This window comes from Anguilla rostrata, chromosome 6, assembly GCF_018555375.3.
Source record: "Anguilla rostrata isolate EN2019 chromosome 6, ASM1855537v3, whole genome shotgun sequence".
Classification (NCBI taxonomy): Eukaryota; Metazoa; Chordata; class Actinopteri; order Anguilliformes; family Anguillidae; genus Anguilla; species Anguilla rostrata.
The window spans coordinates 48,089,018-48,113,723 of record NC_057938.1 but is presented as its reverse complement, the minus strand read 5'-3'; the positions used below and the strand labels follow the sequence as shown (position 1 = coordinate 48,113,723).

Below are 24,706 nucleotides of genomic sequence, written 5' to 3'. Positions count from 1 at the left end.
GCGATCGTCTGAACTGCCTGAACGGTCCTGTACTCTTTATCTTCCCCACTTGTTTTCTACAAGACAACCGTTCCGAATATTTGAAAGTTCACTCGTAACCATTCAGCTGGAAGATTTAAGTTTAGTTACTGTCGAGGACGGGGTAATAATTTAATTGAAGTGAGCTCAGTTACTTTACTGATACGATACAGTGTATTATCTCGTGAGCGAATATTTACCAGTGGAAATTTTAATACCAGTTGTTATAACGCTAGATAATTTAATATGGGGACAGAAACCGATGATAACCCTGCAGACCACAGAAACACTTTTCAACCATCTTCAGAAGAGATCGAACACTGGATGCAGAAGGCTTTTGACATGGTAAGAGAGTTTTGGTTTGGGTCCCTAGAAATGCACGGTCGGTTTCAAGCTATTTGCTTACTTTACTAAAGGTTTTATGCCGGCGTCTAATTCTTTCTGTAACGTTTTGCATTTATAGTAGGCTAGGTAATTCGTAACTACAGCAAACGTTTGCTATTATTCTAGGCTAAAGAAGCTTTAGAGAACGGCGAAGTGCCTGTTGGATGTCTCATGGTGTACAACAACGAGGTCCTAGGCAGAGGGAGAAACGAAGTGAATGAAACTAAAAATGTAAGTATCATTCTAATAATCAATAGATCATACATCTACCGCATTGGCCAGTCTCGATCATCTTAATTTGTCTACCTGACCAAGCTGTGTAAGCCTGTTTTATTAACTGGAGCTAGCTAGCAATAAATTAATTGAAAGCTGTCCTGTGACTTGTGTGTTCATCGATTGCTATTTTGCCATAATCGAACAATAAACAATTAGCTGTAAACCACGGTGGAATACAGACCATAACAACTGGCTTGTCATTATGGAGAGAAAAATAATTTGGGAAGTCTTATGACCTTAACTTTTGCACCAATACAACACTTGATCCAGAACATTCCCAAGTGCACAGTCTGTCAACGTGTGGTTGTTTCCAGAGCACTACCAGTAAAATTATTATAGATTCATTTCTGAATGTTAAAGAGATTGATGTTACACATTTACATTTGTATTATGTGGTGATTTTGATGAACAATTTTCAGCTGACAGCTCTTGTTGTGGACAGAGTTATCTTTTGCTATTTGTTCTGGACAAGTTATCAGAAATAAAACTTCTAATTGATGTTTATAGTTCATTTTTGCACATGCGGATGCATAGTTATGTGTTGATTTACTCAGGACATGTCACAAAACACATGCACGTGATTTTAGCTATGCCAAAAAAGGGTCTTGGAGAGAGTTCTCACATTCAGACGATTGTTTAGCCAAAAGAGTCTCATTTTTCACAAACCTATTTTTCATTTAAAGCTAATTTGACTGACAGGAATTCCTGTGAAAGGCCATTATTATTTTATTTTTTATGTGTTCCAGGCCACCCGACATGCAGAGATGGTTGCTTTGGACCATGTGCTGCAATGGTGTCACCAGGAGAACAGGAACTCCAAGGAGGTGTTTAAGGAAACCGTCCTCTATGTGACAGTGGAACCCTGCATCATGTGTGCTGGGGCCTTACGGCTGCTGAGTATCCTACTATACTTTTTTGAACCAATTTGTTTGCCTCATTTCAAAATTTTTAAGTGTATTTGAATTTCACTCTTTGACCCTAAACATCCTTGTCACGTTTTTGTCCCTTCGGTGGTGGAATGAGGTTTTATCTGGCCAGCTTTTACACATGCTCTAGACTGCGCTTTGGCTCTTCTCCCTGCCCCTCTCAAGCCCTGATGCCTGATTGGGTGCAACTTCCTTTTTCTCTAGGATTCAGTGCCTGTGGTTATTTGCTGTTGTTCGTTCGATGTAGTTTAATGCTCAAATGGGTAAATGTGTTCTTGCTTATTTCACTTCATTTAATGTTCAGTAGGGTTGTTCACAAGTTGTCAGTCAATTCTGCACTTCTGTCTGTCTTGGGTCTATACCTTCCCCTTCTGAGGAATTACTGCTCTTTGGTTTTTGATCTTTGCACTCATGTTTGCATTGGCAGGTGTTCTAGATAAGAGCACCTTTCGAATGGCAGTAAGTGAAGTATTTCTGTACAGGGTTGCTGCAACCTCCTCCATTAATCCAAGAGTGTGTAGGCAGCCGTTCATTCTTCCCTTCACCAATGTTCTCCCTGCCACTTACACCAGTAGCCAAGCCGCACAGTCATTGCACTGCAGGAATACTGTTAATACTGAACTGGTGCAGGCAGACAGCAAGTGCCTGATAGCCTAGAGGTAATTGCAACTACATAGACAAACCCACTGCTTGAGACCCAAGCTCATTGTGCAGCCCTATGGGTAATTATATGCAAGCCACAGTCAGTGCTGGCACTGGCTGGTATCCTTACCATGCCAGTAGATCCCATACCAGGCATTGTGGATATCCACACTCTTGACCAGTGTCTTACCAGGATGGGCCAAGCAATAGTCCCTACTATTAATTTTAACCTCAAAACCAAAAACAAGAGAATCTGTTGGTAGATTTAATTGCAATTACAGATATAAGTGGCATGCAAGTAAACTGCAGTTTTGCAATCTGTGCAAATTTGCATTGGATTAATGGTAATTATAATCACAGATGTTCAGATATGGGGCTGTTGGTGGCAGGCAAACATAAGCACATGTCACATTTTAAAGTGGGAATAATGATAAAAATAAAAAAAACAGAAAGTTAGTTTAGTTAATTGATTAAGATTGAGCAGATAGTTTATTGCTTTTTCATAGACATTGAGTGTACAGACAATGTGGAAGATACTATGGCTGGGAATTTGATTGGACCAAAACATGAAAACCAAATAAAAACATTACATGACAAAACAACAAAAAAATTATTTTGCCTACATTGAACAAACATTTGTGTTCGTGACAGCAGGATAATTAGGGTAATTATATTTATGCATAACAAAATACATTGGTTAAGCCTACAAAAAGTAGGCGCATTCATTAATTAATTCTCTTATTTTTAATTAAACATTTTACCAGCTGCCTGAACTCTGCTGTAATTCATTGCCTTCGTTAAATCCATTGAAATGTGAAGTTGCCCATTTGCTAATTGCAGCTGCACTACATTGCTACTGTATTTACGACATATTCATTTGTGTTTGAGACGCTAGACCAGTTAGAAATCCTCCACTGCGATATTCATGGTGTTATTAGAGGATATAAATATCTAAAACCCAGGTTCAGGGCAGATGTGGAGGTGTTTTGTAGTACACTGGAAACAGCGAGGTACCATAGATAGCGTATCAGGCGGTTAAAGCTGTGCTCTCCTTTTTGTGAAGCTCCTTGGTTTGATCTGTTGATTTTTAGCTGTGTTATGTATCGTGTTCTGAAGATCGAATGGCCAAGTGCCCGTGCACTCCTCCAGAAGTTCAGGTTTTCTTCTGCATTACTCGTCTGTTCCAATAATAGCCCTGTGGTTGTTTGGCATCCATCTCGAATGTGTGTCTTTTGTTTGACCCTGTTTCTCTTGGCATTCGGTTTTCCTTTTACGGTGTCCTCTTTCCCTCTTCCTCCTGCAGCGTTCGGGTATCCTTGTCGACTTCGGGAGGAAGTCGGCAGTTCTGGCCAGTGCCAGATCCTAATTACCTCCTGTGATCCCAGTGCTGACAAAGCCAGACAGTGTGTGCTCTGTGGAAATGCTGTTTAGATAGCAGGAAAGTGGCCTGATAACAGAGGGGTGCCTGGACTCCTTTCCAGAGATTTCGGAGGCAAGCAGCAGCTTTGGACAACCCGGCAAAACCCCTGGGTACATCGCTTTGAAAAGAGGGAAAGAGCATCAGAAAGGTCACAAAGGTCACCTCAAGAAAAATAACAATGGCATCTAATACAGTTTTTTGGAACTGGTTTTCAGAGCTGAGTTGCACGATAACCTACGCGGTGCTAGGACAAGGCACCTTGCAGTCCTGGGTGTTGCATACATCGAGCATGTCTCAGTTAACAATATTAGCAATGCTAAAATAACAATGTCCAGTTCACTCCCGAGTGTCTCTTTTGGGACCATGGGGCTTTTGAAAGAATACAGGAAGAATCGGGTTATCGGTCAGCACGAAGTCTGTGAGCCTTAACTGTGAGCGAGACATCCCCCTGGTGGTGTACGGGTGCCGAAACGAGCGGTTTGGCGGATGCGGGTCGGTGCTGAACGTTCCGGCAGACCAGCTGCCGCGCACTGGAGCGCCATTCAAGGTACGGCGGCGGGTTCGCCTCTCCGGTATTTTATTGCTTTTCCATAGACGCTGAGTGTACAGACAATGTGGAAGATACTATGGCTGGGAGATGAAGAATTTGATTGGACCAAAACATGAAAACCAAATTAAAAAATTACTTGGCAAAACCAATTTTTTTTTTTTTTTGCCTACACTGAACAAACATTTGTGTCCGTGACGGCAGGATAATTAGGGTAATTATATTTATGCATAACCAAACACATTGGTTAAGCACACAAAAAGTAGGCACATTCATTAATTAATTCTCTTATTTTTAATTAAACATTTTACCAGCTACCTGTTGTCGAGTGTTCATGTGGGAGACCGGCGAGCCCAGAACAGCCTCTTTCCTGCACTGTTCACATGTCCCATCTCCAGGTGGTCAGATTTTAGAAATCCTGGTTGCTCATGCGAGCATGTACGTTTCAGACAGCCGTGTAGTTGCGCCTGAGCAAATTGTTTAGAGCCATTGTGAGTAGCCTGAGGAGTTAATGTGTGCTTTGCGTTGTCCGTGTCTTGAGTGTTTGCTTTTACAGGGCACCTTTACTGGGAGAGGAGTCTTCCCCAGCAGTACTGGAGTCATTTCTTGTTTGACTCGCTCAAACACATTTTGTACCTGGGGAAAAAGGCATTGACTTTTCAACGGCTGTCTATATTGTCTTTCTGTCACAGTGTTTTAGGAATGATGTGCCTCGCTGACTTGTACAATTTTCCCTTGATTCATCAATCACATTGTGCTCAGGGTGAACATATCCATAACTTTAGAAACATTAGGCATGTGGGTGGATAATCAGATGGATTCAGCACAGCTAAAACACAGTAAAATATGAAATCTAATATGGAATTTTTCCTTTCAGTGCATATCGGGCTTCAGGTCTGAGGAGGCTGTGGAGCTTCTGAAATTGTTTTACAAGCAGGAAAACCCAAATGGTAAAAGCCTATGACTTTTTATGACTATTGTTTCTTTTTACAATTACTGCATTCATTGTGTCGTTCAAAACGATGTAGCACATGCACAGTGTATTACTGGAGAATGAGACGATGAGTTCATCTGACCACTGTTTAACTTTGTCCTGAACTTTAAACTCAAATTTCAACCAAGTATAGTTTTTTATAAAGAAACTGTATATGCACTACATGGCCAAAAGTATGTGGACACCTGACATCCAACATCTCATCCAAAGGTCCACCGTTTGCTGTAACGACCGCCGCTCTTCAATATACTTCTGGTCGTATAGTGTATTTTTTGCTGTGTTCAGTGACTGCCAAACCTCTGTGACATGAAAGAGAAACAGTTATGGTTATATTTTTATAGTGTGCCCATAAAATCAATTCTCAAGCGTGGTGTGATTACACTTATAAACATGCAAAACTGTATTGCAGTCACACAGGTGTATTAAATGAACATATACATTATTTTGTATTTCTTTTAGCCCCGAAACCTAAAGCAAGAAAAGACTGAAGAAGGAAAGTTCTACATGTGTACACCAGGGGGCTCTAGTCATCAAGCAATGAAGTCGATGGCAAGGGGCCATGCGGCTCGGAGGCTATGCGTTCTCTGAAACGAACTGGAAAAACGGCTTGATTTGACCGCGGTCTGCACAAATCACTCCTCGTTATTCTTTTAAGAAAAACGATTTAAGGCCTTCTTCTGTATTTTATCTGAGGTCCGTGAATGTATCCTGTAATATTCGTGAAAGTCTTTTTTGTTGTTGTAATTGTGTGTCATGCCATGTTCTATGAGTCTTAATGCCGCTTGTGCAGCCCACATAAATTCAGTGCATAAAATATAGTGTAATATAGTGCTGATCTAATTTGACGTGATTTTAATTTGATTGCAGAGCGGAAAAGGAGGTTTTCGTACAGAGCAGTGTTGTACAGTACGTGAACCTCTCTCATATGTGGGTTTCCTGCAAGGCTGTGGGAATAGCCGAGTGGACCATCAGCTTTACTGGGGTAACGGTTCTGACACAAATTGGCGGGGCACTGAATCGTTGTGTGGACTTGCCTCTGGCCTACTCCCGCCTCCCGCCCCCCCCCTCCCTGTCCTCGTTTGACCCAGATCCCAGGCTCCGGCTCCCTCGGTTTCCCCTGGTAACGGTGCAGGTGCGTGCACAGATCGTTGGAATGGCTGCTCTCTGCCGGTTCGATTCCTGCGATGGAACGGGCGCGCTCTGTCATCCCTTTGACAGCCCGACGGGCGGATTAGTAGCAGTTTGATGAGCTTGCGCTCTTCCTGCAGACTAATCTATCCGTTCGCTCTCCTTTTTCTTTTTTCTTTGCGCTGGCTGTGGTTCCAGCTCAGAACTGAGAGTAGAGTGTGTTGATGTGTATGAAAGGGAAAGGAAATCTTCCTGGAAGAGGGCCTACATATCGGACAACATGCCACAAGGTCTTGATTACGCAGGCCACGATTTATGTCATCAAGACAGACTGGGAATATTTTCCTTTGTACAGATCAAAGCAATACCATGAACATGATTTTGTTCTTGTCAGATTTTCAGATCCTTACCCTGTGTATGTGCTATTTGTATGGACTAGGAAATGGCGAATCATTTGTATGTATGATATGTGGGTTTGTCTATACTGAAATGCCAGTCTTATAGTGAACAGGCAATTTGTTGGCCCATGTGTCTTACTAAGATCCAATACTCTGTATTTTTTAAAATAAATTCAATCTGATGAAACAGTTTTTTTCCTGGGTTGATCATTATTTTCAGTTGAAATGTGTGTTCCATTTTGTAATTTTTCCCTTCAGAGACATTATTTTGGTCACTTTGGTGTGTGGGGAAAAATTACAAAACGGAAAGGAACATATTTTGCGTGTGCCGTAATATCTAGATGCCTTCGTCAAAAAATGCAACCAGACGAACAGATAGCGGTAGCGCACGTTATAGGCTCCGGGTTGAGATGCTGCAACGTTCAGCAATCGCAGTGAGAAGCCGGAAGGCGCCGCGATGGAAAGGCGGCCGGGAGCCAAGCGTCGCCAGGTCCTCAGCTCCCGCCGCATGCCTGCGTTGCCCACTGACGCGAGTCGCGGGGGGGAAGACAGGAAGGTGCGCCGAGTCGTAAAATAAACCGACCCCCCCCCCCCCCCCGCAGTGTTCCCCCCCCGTCAGCTGGACTCCCACGTTTCCTTTCATGTTTCACCGCAGGTGCCAAATTTCCGACGTCTTCCCACCCCACCCCCCCCAGGTCTGATGCGCGTAACACTTAAAACCTACTGCGCCAAAGTGGCGGTTGACGTAAAAAAAACGCCTGTATCGCGTAAGACCGGCTCTCGCGCCAAGGCTTCCCTTCTGGTCTCTGCTTCAGCTGCTGACGCAGTGTTTGCCGAGGCCGCCCCCCCCCGCATTAATAATTCCCACTGATCTCCCGTATGTTTTTCCTGTCTAACGGCTGAAGCGTCTCTGCGGGGACAAGGTTAAGTCTGAATGCTACGGTGAATTATTTATTAGCAGGAACCCCTCATCCGGCGTGAATGCCATGGCCTGCTCTGCACGTGCTATTCACGCAGGTGGGCCCCCGTGAACTTTACCCAGCTGGGTATTTGTTGCGGTTCAGGTGCCTTGCTCAAGCGTGTGATGACAGTCCTTGACTTGGGATTTGAACCTGCAGCCTTCTGGTTTACTACCTGAAATCCTTCATCACTCCACTACGTAATGTATGTTCTGCTATTATCAGAGCGTGGGACAAAATTATATGTTATTATATTAGTCTCGGGCCTGGGACAATAATATTTACCGCAGACCATACTGTGACCCCCCCCCTTCCCCTCCTCCAGGGCCCGTACATGATTGTCCCCCCTGATGGCAGCGCTGGCTATTTATACGTATTTGGAGCATTGAGGCACAAAGGCAAGCTCAAAACAGCCCCCACCCCCCCCACCCACCCACCCACACACACACAATTTTAAGTGCTTTTCATCGCTTTGTGTACACCACCCCGTTCGGTGTCGTCAAATTTCGATCAAGGATTGCTCATGTTGCCGTTTCATGGCAACCGGCCCGGCGAAGCCTGGATGGATTTCGGCGGCGGCCGTGCTCTTTCGGGGGAGGGCGTAACGCCGAGATGCGGATGCGTGCGCTCGCCCGTCGCTGTTCGCCACAGCGCGTGTTCATGTGACGCGCCGCGAGGCGGGCTGCCCCTCGGCACACCCCTCCCGCTCTTAAAAGCATCCGATATCTATCTCTGTCTTTGACCTCTACCTCCCCTGCCAGATTGCCGTTGCTTATCAGGACAGTGCTACTCAAAAGGCCGTACGTTAGAGCAGTAAGATTTCCATCGGGTTATCATTGGATCGTCTTCAGATCTGTGTGAAAAAGGTCGGGGTGTTTGTATTATGCCGCCTCTGAGGACCCCTTGATTATTGTACTGTGCTTGTAAGTTGTAGATGCGCAGGAAACATTTAACTTGAAACTCAAGCATCAGCTTTACTGTAAAATGTATTCAGGTTTGCATAGCGTTGGTTTTAATCAATTTTAAAAGGATTGGATTTGCTAGTTTTTTTTTTATTTTAGGGACATTCCATGTCAATTTGGCAAAACAATTGACATCTTGGGTTTTCCTGAAGATTTCCACAAAGAAACTTCCTATGATGGGAAGGATATTTGATTCCTATTTGAGATTTGGGTCACAAATATTTTGCGAGAATATTGCAAGTTCTTATTTTGGGAAATAATTTATTGTGGATATTGTGGATTTATTGGCGAATCAGCTACATTTATTTGTGGATCCATTACATTTATTTGTGAACCAATGATTTTATTTTTTATTTAAAAAAATGTGTTATTAAAAAAATGTGAATCTCGTTTTATTTGTGGAATGTCCATGCTATTTATTTATTTTTGAGACAATAATACCCCCTTAGAATGTCCCTTTGTGGCACTCAGAGGAATAGGTATATTTGGAGAGTAAAATGTGGGTCTCACTCAAAACAGTCTGTAAAAGTTTAGAGATAAGCCATTGATGAAAATGGATGAAAGCATGTCTCACTTTGCTCCTACTGTACCACACTATGCCGTAGTGATCAACCCATCAAAGTCTGGCAAATGACAGCTTCACACTTTATAGAAATGTAACTCATTTGATTTTTTAGAAGTTCGAGAGATGAAGATGAAGGGGGGGTTTGTGTGATTTGTGGCCAGACTAAAAATATTCTGTTCCCATATTTTGTGTCCTTTGATTGGCTTTGCGTTCGTATCGCACGTTCCGTAAGAACTGCAAGAGCTGCACCACAGACCCCTGGCAACAAAAATGTGCTTTTCCTCATCAGTATGCAAATGTATGCAACCACATCCTTCAAAATGTATTCAATTTGTCACCTCCACAAGGGGTACCTAAAGTGTTAATGAGAAGTCTGTGAAGTGTCATTCTCTGGTTATCAGGCTGACAGAAAGTGTCTACAGACGCACACACGCAAGCTCGATTCGAGCAAAAAAAACAAAAAAAAAACAGATATCTCGAGCAACTTAATATGCTAGATATCATTTTGTGGCAGGATGAAAAAAAACAGAGCATGTCACATTGTACCTATTTCTGTTTCAGTTCAAATACGCGATTCATTCTGTAAAACATGAGAAACATTTCATTTCGCGTTTACGCTAACAGATTTGACAGGGACCAGAAGACGCCGATAACTAGATCATGGCGTCTCTGGCTTTGCTTGGTTAGATAATTCCATGATGAGTAAGATGTTGAGGGAGAGCTTGGGGAAGATGGGGTGGGGGTGCTCTTGCGTGGTCAGGTTTGTATTGTGTAAAATGCATCAATGCGACTGTACAGACTTCATCCCCTTCTCCCTTTTTATCAGCCATCTTGTCCTTGACAGTGCAGGTGTGCTGTTCGCTCTACTTTTCGTTTAGCTGTCATCTTCCTTTGCTCTGGGAAAATGTGGGAATGATATTTTTGTCATTTGAACCATATACAATTCCTTGAATATTAATTGTGCTCTTGATGTGTTCATTATTTTCTTTTATTATAAATTTTTCCACTATTGTAATATTGTGCATTGTAACAGAAGTCATCCTGAAAAATTGCATTTACTGCTGCTACTACTACTACTATTAATAATAATGAATTCATAAAAATGCTACTTTTACTACTACTACTACTACTACTACTAATAATAATAATGAATTAATAAAAATACAAATTTTACTACTACTGCCAATAATAATAAGCCATTAATAATGAACACTGTATGTAGACCATAGATGGTGTTCATATACTGCACTGCTGAGTAAACTGGGTGTTCCTCTGCAGGGTTGGAATGCATGTTTTTTCTCGTTAAAAGCTCGCTCTGTGCAGTGAAACGGAATTGTTATGTTTGGGCTCGACCTGTGTCTGTCGCCGGGCAGAAAATGCCAGAGAAAATAAGGCACAAACAGTAAATCAAGAGGGGAGTGATTTTTCTTTTTAATTCAAAGCTGCCCCTCCCACCCCTGGGAGACCCTGTTGAGCTGGAGGAATAGAGGCGGTAGCTGTGGTGAAACCCCGACAACACAGCCTTTCTTGTTCTTTCTCTCTTTTTTTAAAAAACTCTAAATTTTTTTTCAAAAATTTGGATGTATTTTTCCCTCCATTTTTGAAAGGACGGTTGGGTCACCGCCTGGCCGCCAGCACCCGCACAAAAAGCTCTCCGCGTCGCGTTCGCCGTGAGCCTGTGACTATTCTCTCGCACAGCAGGCCACACTGTGCTACAGGAGAACCTGCGCTCATTGGAGGAGAGCTGTATGGCCCTCTTAATTACTGCGGGGAGCCTCTGGGCACCTTCCCTGTTTTTGTGTGGAGTTAATAAAGCAGAAAGTCGGGGAGCTTTTGCTGACTTCACCCACCCTACCCACCCAGCCACGGGCAGCGTGAAACAAACTGTGTCCTGCCACACCCAGTCTCGCCTGCCTGCCCAGGCTCAAGTCTGCAAGATCTTGGCTAGAGGCTGCACTGGGGGTTAGCGCAGTTAACGACTGGGGTCCATGGAGATTCACCCACTTTTTCTCTTTGTGCATGGGAGAGGTCAACATGAAAGGGTTGTTCTAGGGTTGTTCTATGAAAGAATACACAAATGAACCAGTTTTGTTTGCCTCGACCATTATTTATATAGAGCTTCATGAGGACATTTACCTGGTGTGTGCTTGTCGCATCCAACCGAACACTGTACCCATGGAGACATTCCCCGAATGCTCACTGATTTCTTCAAGAAGACCTCTTTATCATCAGACTCCAAATTCGAAACTGTCTTAAAACTAATGGTTAATAATGGTTCATTTCTCAGACACCATCTCTGGCTACCCTTAAGGAAAAGCCTCTAATGAAAGTCCATTCACTCTCAGCCTGTCTGATTGTCTGATTACTCATCTCTTACCTGAATGTACATAACTCAACACCTTTTTTATTGGAAGACCATACATTAGAACCTCAGCAATCAAACTATGGAAATCAAACACTGTAATTTATGCAGAAACATAACACGATAAAGCCGCATCGAGTGGACAACTACTCCCACAGTCTGGCTGTTATAGAATGTTCTAGAATAAACTGCATTCCGGAGTACAGCTGCTAAGAGCACTATCTAACCATGAAAAGGGCTGCTATTGATCTTCCTGTGAGGGAAAACAGCTTTGAGGAAAAGCTTTCCAGAGCAGGCAGAAAAAAAGAATAAACTGACAGAAAGCCTTGGCTACTTCTACTTGTAAGCAACTTAAGATAAACATCTTTCCCCTAGAAAAAAAAATTATTTATTTAACATAAAAGATATGAGAAATTAGGCTGTAAAACCATAGCTGGGACTTCAGAGTGTAAGAATAATCCTTGAATTTCTAGACTTTTGCCTTAGCGATAAGTGTATTCCTGCGTCGTCGATTGAGAGTTTGCATTCATTTCTCAGTGATGTTTCAGGCTTTCAGAAGTTCTGGGTTACAGCCTAGAAATCCAACCTGGAGTTCTGCAGGTAAAGCAGTGCTTAGGTTCTTTAAAAAAATAATAATTAAATAAAAATCATTATTCTCCCAGTTATTTATGGGAGATTTGTTTTCTCAAGTCCTGGATCAAGCTTCTCTTTGTGGCTTCACGAGCGGCGAGTTTGTACTGAGAGCTCTGTGGACAAGCGGACACTTCCTCCTCTGTTCTGGGTTTCAATCTGCTTTGGGTTTGTCCGAGTCCTGAACACCTGGAGACATGAGAAAGGAACATGTTTAAGCTGAGTGTTCTTTAAGTGAAACCAGTTACCTGTTTCTGAAACAAAATTTTCCAAAAAAAAAAAAAATGTACAGTCATCTGCCATAAAAAACAGGCTCAGGAAGGGAGCGCATTACCCTCGTGGTTAGCAGACAAGGTCTGCTACAGAACTATGGGGACTATGGTTTCAAACGTACACAGCAGAAGGTCCATGAACTCTTGCCCAGTTTAGTGATGGAATTGGTTGACAGACATAACTGAACTTAATATGGATTGTGGTTTTTGTGTGTGTTTGATTGGCCCAGACTCAGTTCTTATGTAGAATGAGGGATATATTAGACACTTGTAAAAGTTTCTGACAACCAGCCAGTCATACAATGGCCGATACAGAGACATGTGGGGAGGTTTGCGGTCTAAAGCAGTGGTTCTCAAGCTCGGTCCTGGGGACCTCTGTGTATGCTGGCTTTCGTTCAAACCACAATTGCAATCCCAGAATTTTAATAAGCTGTTCATTTTTCTTAATTAGATGCTTTTCATGTTTCTATGGGTTATTTACCCTCTTAAGCCACATTATGTCAAAAATAGCCATGAAGAATAAAAGTTCCATATTCACATTGTACTTATTGTGGCATATAAGCAAACAATTACATAAAAAGACGTAAAACATTTTTAACTGATCAAAAGACTGAGGTGAACCAGTAAGCTCATAATTGGTGAAATTGTAGACATATGACCGTCAAAACTAACCACTTGGTGGATACTGTAATGAAGAATTCAAAGACAAAGCAAATAATAATGAGGCCAACCTGAATGTAAGGCCAAAATAAGATAAATAACATAATTGTTTGAAGAATAATTGTGTAATACACATGTGTACAACCTCATCATATACAAGCTGTGAAGTGTATGCGAGTTACTCAAAGTGTAGGTTCTTGCTTTTAGACCACAAGGCCCTGAATGTCCTTGCAGTCACCATAAAGCTGCCAGTTTGTCAAGACCTTCTGTAAATGTCTAAAATGACCTTCATCACACGCAAAAGCATACACTTACACTGTCTGGGCCAATCAGAAACATACAGTAAAAAAAAAAAAAAAAAATATATATAAATAAATCCCAGAAAATGAATCTTTTAACTGTTTTGCCAACGGCTCTCTTTAGGGCACAGTTCATAACACAGAATTTGTTTTGGCCCAAGGTGAGTGGGAGAAAAAAAAAATCCGGCACATTAGCCTATATCGACTGTTGCAGTGTGACACTCCCCGCCCTCAATGTGACCTTAATCGGCGAGCGAAATTGGTGAGATCGCAGGTGGGGGCGAAGAGCAGACCGGACGGCAAAGGCGAGCCGTGCGTCGAGAACACTCCCGGTGATTTGTGGGCTGGTGTCAAACAGGTGGGAGGTGGGAAGGGATTCGGTGTCTGCCGCAATCAGACTGCTTATCACCCCGATCCCATCTGTTATTCCGAGCCGCAGGTTGCTCTACTCCCACGGACCTTGCTGTCTGCATTTTTAATGCAAATAGCCAAAGAGTGCGAATCCTACTGCTAGCGCTGAAAAAAAAAACAAAAACAAAAAAACCCCCAGCAAATCTAGAGGAACAGATACCAACATGGGACCGCTGCAAGGATTATTCAGTACCACTCTCTAGCTCCAAAAACAAAGAAGTGACGGGTGGGGGAGCGGGGGGAGTGGTGGGGGGTGTTGTTTGCAAGACAAAATTCTGACAGAAACCTGCCAAAGATGAAGGCTTACATTTGGAGGAGTCCCAGATGTAGCTGTTGAGTATTTCCCCCAGGACGTAGTAGACGTTGATCAGGGCGGTCAGGGAGGAGAAGAAGACGACCCTGGCGGCGGGGCCGATGTGCTCCAGCAGCGGGTACACCCACACCCCGGTCACGTGATGCACCCAGCACATCCTGCGGGCGACCAGAGGGCAAACTCACACTCACACTCGCTCAGGCACAGGTGCCTAACGTCTGTACACCCACACTGAGCACTCCCTTCAGTGCTGGAGAATCTGCATATGAAATCTACTGTGTCTATTATGAAATGTCTTAGAAAGAGAACATACATACATTTGTGTACACTTGGTTTTTCTGTGCGTGGGCTAATTTACTCCCAGTTATGCCATATTTAAGAAATGCAACCCAAATTCAAATACAGCTTCATATCGCAAAACTCGTTAGAAATAAGCAGTATAGCAGAAATGCTGAAAGTAGTGGGGATGAATTAATATAGTCTTAATAGGAGTAAAAAAAGCACACACTTTCACTGTGTATCGCTCCCATACGTGCTGTGCTCTCTTTATCCAGGGCATAAGTAAATAATCACAGCGGTTCGAAAGCCCCGTACATTTAGGCTGAAGTTACCTACAGTGTATTTCCTCAGGTTTCATCGCTTGTGCCCTTCTCAAACCCTCGGTTTACCATCCGTGTGAGTACAAAAAGAATCTGACACTCGAGGGATTGCACACAGGTCGGGCGCGTCTACCGCTACAACGAGTGCCGAGCCTGAACCCATCGCGTGGGGAGGCTTGTCAGCTCTCTTCGGTAACATTCAGGCTCTGTAATCCACGCGTAAAGCAGCCTGTGGATTTAGAAAAAAAAACTCCCTGGTATTTTCCCCTTCTGCAGAGCGAGACTAAAATTCGCCGGTCCTGGGGGATTTGTTTTATTTAATCCTCTTTCATTCTGCGAGGATTAAGGCTGAAAGAGATACGAGGCGCTGTTCGGTCGCTCCAGGTGATTTCTGCGGCACCTTTTTTTGGAGAAAAAAAAAAATATGGAGACTGCCCTGCATTTGTGTGCTGGGAGGGAGGGGGGGAGGTGCACTAAACCATAAAGCCTCTAAGTAAAACTCTAAGTAACACATACTGTAAAATCCCCCGTTTTAGCTCTTGAACATATTAGAGAAACACCTGCCCATTAAAAGCCAGGTACTGTTCAAAGGCTGCAACCTTTAAAATGTTGTCATTACAATTATTGTAGATAATCGTTGTAGTTTGCTAGTTACGTATATTGCTGGCTGAACGCGGATGAATTATTGATTTTAACATTACTTTTTCATAGCTTATCCCCACTATCCAGTAAAATGCACAGGATGAAGGGAAATGCCCTCAAGCAGAAGTTTGCAACATACAGTATAACCACCTACAGTTGTCTGAATGCTCACTTGGACATAGAATTCTATATATATTTTTTCTCATGGTGGATATTTACTGCAAATAATAAATATGACCATTAAGGAGGGCAATATCTTTTCTTCTTTTTGTTTTGTTTCATAACTGACCAGTGGAATCTTGCTGATCAGGTAGAGGTTCAGCAGCTGTGCTCATAATTGAGGTTGCAAGTTCAAATCCCTGGTGGGGAACTGTCTATCCACCCAAGGTACTTAACCGCACTTAACCTGAATTGTTTCAGTAAAAACAATGAACTGTATAAAAAAAGTAAGGTGTATACAAATCATGCAATGTATAATAATCAAAGCATTTTGACATGTAGATGACTAAGGGCATTTTCTTTTTTGTTTACTCAATCTGATTACTAGCACGTGTGTAATAGAATGCATGAGAGAATGGATCCTACCATAGAACATATCCCACCGCAAAGGTGCACACTGCTAGCAGTCCACAGAGCCTGCTGGGATACTGGTGGTGTGTCGTTCTCATCTCAATCAAGATGAAGGGGAGCACTGTCGTATGCTGGAAATATAAGAAAAGAAACCTGTGATTAGCCATGTGAGAACAGCAATACGTCTTCATAAGTTTAAGTCTGGTAATAAGTTGTACATAAGAAAACAATATGTTTTGGAGATGGGTGACCCATAAATAATACACTCTGGACATAGATTTCCAAGTTTTTCATGTCAGTTGTTCATCCATTATAATATATGCATTTATTTTCTAGTTTATCCTGTCTCAATTGCTATAGTTTGACAATTCGCTCAAACTTTACCCAATGCAAGAAAAAAAACTATGTCGTGATAAATGGCTTTACAGTTACAAAAGGCCAATAACAAGTGTCACTGATGTTACTCAACCGGAGAGAGTGAGAAAAGGGGTTGCTGATTGGTTGATCAAGTGGCTAATTAGGTCACACCAGCCAATGAGGCTGGCCCTTGCATTCTGCTCCCAGAAGAGCCTCAGCATCCTATCATTATCATTATGAATGGTTTCACGGAAACGTGGGAGATCGTAAACACTATCATGCAGAAAACGTGTGGGCTCCTCTGTGCTTCTGTCATCTGATTAGAAACCCTGCTGCTTTCGTCTTATTTTCCTTCCGTCGGACCCTTGACATTTACCGTCGTGGCTTGTTCAATAATTCAGTAATCTGCTCGCTTTGCCTCCTGACGCTGTGCTTGTTTTCTGATGTGTTTCAAGGATTAGATTTTTTTAACGAGACATCCAACGTTTGTTTGCACCGGGAATATCCGAGAGGCTCCTACGTTGGAAGCTTAGGCAAGCAATCCGGCTGCACAAAAAAAAACTATTAGATATAGATTGCTTGAATGTTTGCTCAGTGGGTCACGGTGGTGTGACATCATTTTTACAGCATTATAAATACAGAGCAGCCTCGCTCGCTGCGGACACACCCCCACAGCATTCACTCTGATTTACACCGCGAGCCTGATTCAGTTCGTCGTATCCCACCGGGTGACGCACGTTGTGAACGTGACATTTGCCCAAAACAATCTGGCTCCTTTTTTAACTGACACCTATGACTCAGTGTGCTTTCTATCCCATAAACCACCTGCCTTTTCCAGATCAACATGGCTGTCCAACACAAGAATGTACTATTTTTAAAAAGATAATAATAGCTGCATGATACATCCAAAGAGAGAGTAGGCAATATAGCTTTGCAGGGCTGTCTGTTGGTCATACATATCCAGTTCAGTTTCTAGTTACTGGAAACATGCAGTTCATCATTATGGGCACAAGATGGACAGCTGTAGCCAGTTCTTCCTGTGAATGCCTGTAGCTGAATAATTGCTGTTATAAGTTGACATGGGCATGGCTTACTGAATGATACGATCTTCCTGATGAGGAAAAAAATTATGTAAATATGTGCTGAAAACATACGGTGCAAACTATTCATGGGTTATGTATAAATGACCACAGATTAACGGCTGTTTACTGAGCATTTTTGTGAAGAGATGCTGTTAGGTTGTTTTATTTAGCTAGGTTATCTGAGTCCCAAATGTAATGGGGTTTGTTTCTGGAAGGCCTCTGGAAGTACAGGTATAGCAAAAAGATTGGTGTATTTATCTGTACCGGCACATAGAGTATGCATTACATATGTGCCACCAGATGGCGCTCTCCCTAGGCCTTGAAACCAGAGGCCGCCTCCTAATCTTGTTCTCACCTCAGTCAGCTTTGCATGGCCATTAAGAAATAAATACACGTGTCAAATGGAAATACTAGTATTGGAAATGGCAACACAATGTTTCAATTGTGATCTGTCTGAACACAGAATTATAGCGGTGGGGGTAAAACGCATATTTAACATGTTTCGCGGAAACCAAATATGGATCTTGCTGTATTTAGATTACCGCAAGTACTGTGCAGACAGACTCCTGAGGACATCACTCTAGTGGAGCAAGCTCCAGAAAGAGTGAGCCACAGAAGCTTGAAACTCTGAAGTACTGCTAATCCCCGTTTAGCTGGAAACCTGCCATCTGAAGCCTAGTCTCCTGCACAGGAGCACTTCATTCACACATTCACAGCTCTGTAAAGCTTGTTATAAAGGTCCATACACCTGGCTGCACTCTTGTTCCATAACTCTTCCTTCATAATGACTTAGACGATATCCAGCAGTAGTATCGGTTGGGAAAATCTACACTTTGCAAGTAGTGTGTTAAGTCTGCCACCTATCACGGGAGAAAAAGCTGTATTTAAAATTTGTACTTTTGTTACATTTCTGAGCGATCTAATGACTGGTTTCTTTGAGTGAATGCTGACTGTAAATGTACATAACATGTGTTCGGCCCCTCAGAGAACTATGAAATGGCCAGCGATAAGGAAAAAAGGTGGCTGTGCGTAGAGTGTGATGTGTAATTTGAAGAAACAGTACCTATTCATTTCTGTTTTCCCCCAGGAGAGATGAGCCTTGACAAGATGGTTGCATTTTTGCTTTTTATTATGAAGCACATCTACAATTACCTGATTCTCCCCCCTCCACCACCACCATCGCCACCACCCTTTCCTCCTTGGACCTTCCCTCCCCACCCTTGCCTTGCCACCCCCCCCTCCCCCCACCCCTCCTTCTACAAACTGCCAAAGATCAACAGACCTGGGTAATTGCTCAGCTCCGACATGCTCAAAAACAGATTAAATCGTCCACGGTTGATTAAGGTGACTCCTCGGGATTGATTCTCGGAGATGATTACCTAACGACAGACAGAGCGAAAGGGCCGGGGGGGTGGGGGGGGGGGTGCGGCGCGTCTTGGCTGAACGCCGCTCCGGCGTGCCGCGGCTGGAGCTCGCAGACAGCGCCAGAATTAACGATATCCTCTGTGACACACCGCCGAACGTCTCCACGGTAGCAAACGAGGGAAGAAATCCCTTTTCCTGTTCAGGCTCCAGGCCTTCTGCGACTTCCTCTAAACCATCAGCAGGGTAATGGCTGTTCGGAAGCCCTCATGCATATGCAAGCGTTCTCCGTGGAGACGGAGCGTGTTTGGCATCTCCGTGCAGTCATAAAAACCTAAGCCTCTTACGTTTGATGCATGTGCATTCTGAGTTCAGAAGCACATTCACTTGCAAAGCAACCCCAGGTTGAGGCAACGAATGTGTCAGAAAGTTAGTGGGCCAGCAAAGCCGTGTTCACGTTCATGTTCTGATCCCACAGGCTTAGATTACCGTCCTGTGCACTGGCACAAGGACAACATCCTGACCATTTAGGTAGATCTGTGGGTACACATATATCAACACAGCCTTACCCTGAACAGTCCCATTTAATCTCCATTGACTGACTTCTGTTGACTACCTATACTCTCTGAGGACGCATGCATTCAGAACACAACTAAAAGGTCTGACAGGAATATGTCCTAATATTCATTCATGTTCTTATGCTTGTAATATAAAGTCTTGAGCCTTTTTGTGCATTTCTGTCAAACAGTAACTGGTAAGAGGTGCTCAGCTCAAGGAAGTAACAGCTGTTTTCAAAGCTGGGATTTTAACCAGCCCCCTTGTGGGGCCGATAGCCAAGCCCAACCCACCGATGTGATCATGTACTGTTCACTGTCAGTCCGCTCCAGCACAGAAAGTAAATGCGGCGGGTGGGACGGGGGTCATCTAAGCAACTCGGTGCTTGGATGCACCTCATTGCAAATAATAGCACCGCCGCAGACGAAACACAAAGCGATGCTACCAAAGCAACTCAGCCCTTACTGCTGTCTTTTCATCGGGATGATTGCAAATGCTGTAAAAATCTGTTTGGTCTGTGTGTAACCTCAGCCACAAATGGCCCGGCTGGGTCTGCCAATGGGGACGGATTTGTGTGGAGACACTCTGTACCCCCTTACTGATAGATGGAGAACATTAGTAAGCAAACACCATGAAGTCTATAACCCCATAAATGGTTCCCATATATATATATATATAGGCCTTACACCCATAGACACTGTCAGATGCCAGACAGGCCGGTACACATGTGGGCCATGATTGCAAACACCCCCCCCCCCCTCCCCCCTTATGGGTAGGACTGGTCAGGGTGGGCGGGTGAAGCTAAAAAATAGCTGAATTTTGCTCCCAACCTGGCCCCAAATACACTTCGGTCCTTTCGTACAGGCTGCTAGAATCAGGGGCTATCGCTCTAAAGATAGAAGTGAAAAGTTTACAGCGGAGGGAAAAGAACCACCGGAATTAAGACCTCTAAAAAAACGTATCGTTTAAAGTATCATTTAACCACACGTTACATTTTAGGTATGAAATGTCAACAGATAAGACGCAGCAAATTGAAGTAAATTGAATAAATGCCTCAGAGCTACACAGATGTTTTGAAGAATTTGATCCGCCTCAGTTCCCTCAACAAGTTACTAGTTACCGCAAAGGGGGAAAAAAAAAGGTTGAAATAAGTTCCTGACACGGGCCTCTTGAAATCTGTGAAACGGGCGACCACATTATGGATGCACATTTTTCACACTGTTGTCTCACCAGCGATGAGCATCCCTGTGAGCACAGAGCATTATGGGATCGCATACCGAGGCATGTTTTGGTGAAAGTCTCGCTGAGGGACAGGATATCGGAAAGATGCCCCGCCAGAGGAGCGCTCCCAAGGTCAGGGGTAGAGTTACTCGCTCTCAGCGACCCCCCACCCCCCCCCCCCCCCTCCCCTGGACACCGCCACAATACGCTGCGACTTACACGGCTGATGCCTACGAGAAAATTCCAGAAGAATACCCACACGCCCACCCGCCAAAAAAAAAAAAAAAAGCTAGCGTCTCTCATTCCAGCTGGATTGAGATCACATGATATGGCCTGACTTTGCATTTTTATCCGGGATTTGACCCGGTCATGTTTTATTTTGCGCTGGTCTTGTGGCCCCCCTACGTTAATTCGATGTGGCAGCCCTCTCTCTCAACTCAAAGGCCCTGACCGCTGGAGAGAGGAGCTCTCAAAGATAGAGTCCTGCGGCTTTTCAGGAATGCTAGCACTGTCCATGGAAAATCCCTCGTGTTACAGCGCAACAGCATTCACTTACAGATTCCTCACTGAAATAGGACAGGATCTGTTACTATTCAGTGCAAAATAATATTTAAAATTACAAAATGAAACCACGACCGCACACACACTACACACTGCATACTACACACAACACACACACACACATCACACACACATCACACACACACACATCATACTACACACACACACACACCACCACACATCACACACACACACACATGCCACACACAGCGACATGCACACACACACACACACACACACACACACACAGCACACTGCACACACACAGCGACATGCATACTACACACAGACACACACACACACATACACACACACACACACACTGCACACACACAGCGACATGCATACTACACACAGACACACACACACACATACACACACACACACATACACACACACACACACAGCAACATGCATACTACACACAAACCAACAGACACACACACACACCACATACCACACTCACACATCCACACGCTTATGCGAGAACTGATGCGGAGTATGTTTATAACATGTGGTGCAAATTTTGTCTCCCATTTTTCCATTTTCGTGTAATGGCGTACATGCAAACCCTTAAAAAAACGTCCCACATAAAAGAGACGCTCACCTTCTAGAACAAATAGGGCAACTGCCATTTGACAGAAGAGTGAATCATTTCCCCTCATGCGTCTCTTTATTCAAGCTAAAGTAACAATGAACAAAAAAAAAAAAAAACTAACCGAACCAGTCATTTTTTCACTGTGTCGAGGTGAGTAAATATTTTCTCAGTTGTCAAGGATGAGCTAGCACGCCAGCTATGTACCCGCTTTAATGACAGGGTTCGAATGCGGAGCTTTACGCAGTCGCTTTTCCAGACTCCGAGCGGGATCTGAATCAACTGCGATATCTTACACCGCTTTGCTTCGCGCTGCAGCGAAACATTACCGCCCAGAAAAAACGGACCAGCACTTATTGATCGTTTTTTTAAGTGATCCCCCAGCAGCGTCAAACCAGAGGGAAATAGCTGTGCGGTGTGCACATGAAAAAAAAGAGGAGCGGATTGTTTTTGTAAAGAGAATCAATACCATTGAACACAGTCTTGGTTTCTCCTCTTCAGGATTTCTCTAGCCAGGAATTCAGTCACTCGAACCTGTTTTCACCCAATGGGCTTGTCAGGTTCACGGGCCGAAATCTCCCTGGCTCAAAAAACTAACCGCAACTGCTCTCTGACGACGCATTACTGACCGAGGCGAAAGTAAACTCCAAATGTTTCTCTGGACAGCAGAGCAGAATAAAGTAGTACTGAAGAGTTTTCCATAAACCCGGTTTGCGTCGTCGCTTCCGAAGAGGAAACAGCCCGGCTTCGGTCGGTGTGACGCTAAGCTTTCATGGCTTACGTGGAGAGGGTTAAAAAAAAGGGCCCTTTCTTTGTCTGATACGCCAGCTTGTGCGTGAAGGGTGTGTCACAGGGTGAAGCGGGGGCCTTGTCACACAAGCAGGGCACTGGCACCAAGCATTCTCCTGCCCGTATCCTGCCCGAGACGCACCCCCAAGCCTACACACACGTGCCCCTCCTGAAGCAGCCCCACGCGAGCAGTAAGAGCCGCACACAACGCGGGTTTACAGACAAATTTCAAGGTCACCGGGGTTGTTCTATGAAAAAAAGAAAACTATTAGACGGTTTAAGTACACGCCGTGACGACAGTAGCTCCAGCTAAACACTATCATTTTCATCAGAGAGCTACCTGTATAACCTAAGGCAGTTTCCAGTGAGTTACCGTGGCGACGCAGAAATCTATGCTATCCAAAGAAACTGACGAGGGTCACCACGGTGAGTCATGTTGCCCCTCCCCACCCCCACCCCCACCCACAGACAGGGGGGCTATTTGTGAGAGCCAAAGCCGAGGGGCCAGGGTTTTGGTGACAGGGCAACAGGGAGAGAAGAATGCATCCATCTCCGAGTAATCACCACTGCGTCCCCCCCCCACCCCCCTCCCCAGCCGTGGGGACACGGGAGACGCTCAGTGAAGGACGAGGGCGGGCCGCAAGGGGGGTGGGGGGGCTGTCAGCCGGTGAGTGACCTGATTGGTGTCCCCGTGGACACCTGTCAGCACGCACCCCCTCAGCCATCCCACCCCGCACCCCCTCGCCCCTGCCCAGAGCCTGCCCTGCTGACAGGCTGGGGCAGCACTGATGGGGGCTCTTCCAAAAATACCACCTATCCCGCACTCAGCACCCCCTCCGGCTTGACATAGCTGTTGCCCCCTCACACACTGGCCTGCCAGTTCCCAGACAAAACCAGTTTGTTTCAAAACCACGTCCCATGTTTACTAAGTGTGCACATATGCTAGCTCTTTCTGTGTATCAGTTTTGTCGTTTCACCACACCACAATAATCTAACAAGATCAGAAAATGGCCAGTGTGGTTTCAGGTTTTTGTTTTAACTCAACACTGCAACACCTGATTTGAACTATTTAACAATCACGGTCTTCAATCAGACCGTACAGCCGTACGTAAGGACCTTGACAAACTGAATCAGGTGTTGTGCTGGGCTAAAACAAAAACCTGCACCCACACCAGCCCTTATTGAATAAGACCAGACAACCCTGGTTCGGGCACATGAATTTTTAAGCATCCCCTGAATTCTGGCCTCTGGCAGACACCGCCATTTCTTTGGGGGGAGCTGTGCACTTATTGAACAATTGAGTGAGGGACACTGCATTTTCCATGGCTTCTCTGAAACCGCCAAAAAGCATTCACATCAAAACAAAGCGCACGCACATCCGCAGAAATTTCATCCCGACACATCTGCGCTCTGTATTTTTAGTCCATCTGCTATTTTTGAATCCCTGTCGGGATAAACATTTCTTCTTCTTTTTTTTTTTTTCCTGGCGTAAGTGGAGCAGATTACTATTAAAAACAGCTGATAACCCAATCTGCCGGGATGGGTTCATGCTAGTGGGCTCAGCATCTCTCCTCCTCTCCGGACGGATTTTTCTGGAACCCCGCGCCGAGCCGACTTCAGCAGGTGCGAAAACATATTGAGTGGCAGCCAGCCTTTTTCTTTTCTTTTCTTTTTTCTTTTTTTTTTAAACAAAAAAAAGCAAATCCACATTTACGGGGGAAGACTCGCTGCAGCCCAGCTGACGATGCCAAGGGTCTCATCACGCCGTTCATCTCCTTTCCAAACAATCTGCGCTCGACACTCTCACGCCTGACAGCAGGGGTGTCGCCAGGAATTCTGGGGCCCCTGAAAGGATATTGATGTGGGCCCCCCCCCTTTTTTTTTAAAAAAAGAAAAAAGAATTGAACTGTGGGCCCTGAAGAATTTTCACCACCGTTCACTCCACTAGCGACGGCCCTGCTTGATGGGCCAGCTCATAGCAAGAGCATAAGGTCTTTGTGCAAACATGTCCCTTAAACATGTGTTTTATTTGCTTTCCTGCAAAAACAGACATTTTTAAAAGGCTCTGTTACTTTCTGCTTGACGAGCAGAGCTTGTCTATTGCGTGTTTCGGTGAGGGTGTGGGTTTCGGAAGTACTGTGTCCTGTCGGACAGGTGGGCGTGGCCGCCGGGCTGCAGTTTGGGGACGCTCTCAGTAGAGCCAAACC

General features: G+C 44.3%; 2 protein-coding genes across 2 annotated transcripts in view; one reads left to right on the top strand and one right to left on the bottom strand.

Moving 5' to 3' along the window:
* Positions 1-16: 16 nt before the first annotated feature.
* On the top strand, positions 17-9,045 carry adat2 (adenosine deaminase tRNA specific 2). The gene is made up of 6 exons (XM_064340172.1): positions 17-363; positions 529-633; positions 1,425-1,575; positions 4,107-4,213; positions 5,091-5,163; positions 5,667-9,045. Exons 1-6 carry the CDS (start codon positions 265-267, stop codon positions 5,693-5,695), a joined length of 564 nt encoding a protein of 187 aa, XP_064196242.1. The 5' UTR covers positions 17-264; the 3' UTR covers positions 5,696-9,045.
* Positions 9,046-11,305: 2,260 nt separating this feature from the next.
* aig1 (androgen-induced 1 (H. sapiens)) overlaps positions 11,306-24,706 on the bottom strand; it is a 35,192-nt gene continuing 21,791 nt past the window's right edge. Inside the window, exons 4-6 of the mRNA XM_064340171.1 lie at positions 15,993-16,108; positions 14,161-14,324; positions 11,306-12,400 (exon numbers count right to left, since the gene is read on the bottom strand). Coding sequence (XP_064196241.1) covers positions 12,366-12,400; positions 14,161-14,324; positions 15,993-16,108 — 315 coding nt within the window. The 3' untranslated portion in view covers positions 11,306-12,365. The remainder of the gene's footprint in view (positions 12,401-14,160; positions 14,325-15,992; positions 16,109-24,706) is intronic.